At 35.3% G+C, this 1,474-nt stretch overlaps 1 protein-coding gene across 1 annotated transcript; it reads left to right on the top strand.

The window, feature by feature from the left end:
- Positions 1 to 110: 110 nt before the first annotated feature.
- Positions 111 to 1,194, top strand: Tsp_13615 (hypothetical protein). Its single transcript, XM_003366980.1, has 4 exons — positions 111 to 120; positions 166 to 203; positions 724 to 866; positions 1,071 to 1,194. The coding sequence occupies exons 1-4, from the start codon at positions 111 to 113 to the stop codon at positions 1,192 to 1,194; spliced, it is 315 nt and encodes a 104-aa protein (XP_003367028.1).
- Positions 1,195 to 1,474: the final 280 nt, after the last annotated feature.

Here is a 1,474-nt window from a genome sequence, read left to right as displayed (position 1 = left end):
ATCTAGCACGTGGTCAACTATAATTCCGCTCTTCAACACCATCCATGAATAACTGGTAAGTTGGATTTGATATTTTGGTGGTGGCATGCTATGCATGTTACTTTACTTATATGGTGAATGGTAACTGGCGGGTGTCTTTCTAGTGTAATTATTGCTAAGTTTTAGATACATCAGATGCTGAAGACGAAGAAGATTCTATTTCTGTTTTTTATTTATAGATGACTGCATTAATATAATTCACTTTTAGAATTTACATTATTTTATATTCACATCAATGAATATGAAACAACGAAATTCTGAAAACTAACTGAATATGGTAACTATGCATCATGATGAATATGCCTTGCTTTTTACTTGAATTTTTCTGTTTAATTTAGGTTGAAGGTTGCAGTGCCATTAGCGCCACATTCCTTTCATTCTAACTGCAGCACTAATGTTAAATTATCATGTATGTGATATCATGGATTATGTGCCTTTGATTCAATTCTTTTTAGAATTGAAAATTACATTTGCCTTGCAATTTGAAAATTTTGAAAATGCCCAGATGCAATCTATTATCAGTGAAGTCAGGTAAAAGCTGTTTAACAGTGGTTGTTGGAGTTGCTGACATAGCGTTCAAAAAACGTATGACAAAAAACAGTAAGTGTTGAATTTGTTTAATTTGATAGCAAGACGTTATGCGTATTAGATATAGGTGGAATTTGGTGACTTCTGTAATTACAGATTACGTCATCAGCTGAGTTTTTATGGTATTCCTTTTGCTCTGGGCAACGTGATAAGTCATGTTCACATCATTTCGTTCTATATTTGGCATCACAAACATCCGTAAGTATTGAATTTGCTCCTGACTGCATTTGGATCGTACAGTGTTTGGTGCAGTGACGTTTCCCAGTTGTTCTAGTGTGGTTTCAATTATCATAAAAGAAGGAATGGATTGTAATTGTAGCAGATTTTTCTGAGTCAGTCGAGCAGCGTACGTACAATTCCTGACAACGTATTGTTGCTTGTTGCTGTCAGTGCGTTTCCAATGTGATATGACAAAATTATTGAGTAGCTTTTGTTTATAATAGCTGTGGATTACGTCATCCCATGATGCTTGTACCGTTTGCAACCCGTGATCGCATGGACGTAAAGGCGTTTCCTAGCCGTCCCAGTGTGCCTTTACTTATCACAAATAGTATCGTTCATCAGTAAGTATTGAATTTGATTAATTTGATTAATTAGATAGCACCGTATTGAGAGATTGAATTTGAATATCTATCTGAAGTATGAATACATGTTTATCAATGAACATATAAAACATCATTGACTGAATTGCTTTAATATCCTCGCGATCGAGGGACACGTGCTTGGACCTCATCAGGTGAATTTCGTTGTATAGAATCATTTAACGCTCCATAGCTTTTGAACTAGTTGTCTCAATGCGACCTGACAGCTAGCTAGTATCTGATTTGTCTGACGTAGATATTTTTGA

This window comes from Trichinella spiralis, assembly GCF_000181795.1.
Source record: "Trichinella spiralis strain ISS 195 chromosome Unknown Scfld5063, whole genome shotgun sequence".
NCBI lineage: Eukaryota > Metazoa > Nematoda > Enoplea > Trichinellida > Trichinellidae > Trichinella > Trichinella spiralis.
Note: the sequence above shows the minus strand (reverse complement) of the source record. Positions and strands in the feature narration are given on the sequence as shown.

Excerpts from the sequence above, each read along its gene's own strand:
- Tsp_13615 (XM_003366980.1), top strand. Across the intron at positions 204-723 it reads ACGAAGAAGATTCTATTTCT|ATTACGTCATCAGCTGAGTT; the intron begins GTTTTTTATTTA and ends CTGTAATTACAG. Across the intron at positions 867-1,070 it reads GACTGCATTTGGATCGTACA|CTGTGGATTACGTCATCCCA; the intron begins GTGTTTGGTGCA and ends TGTTTATAATAG.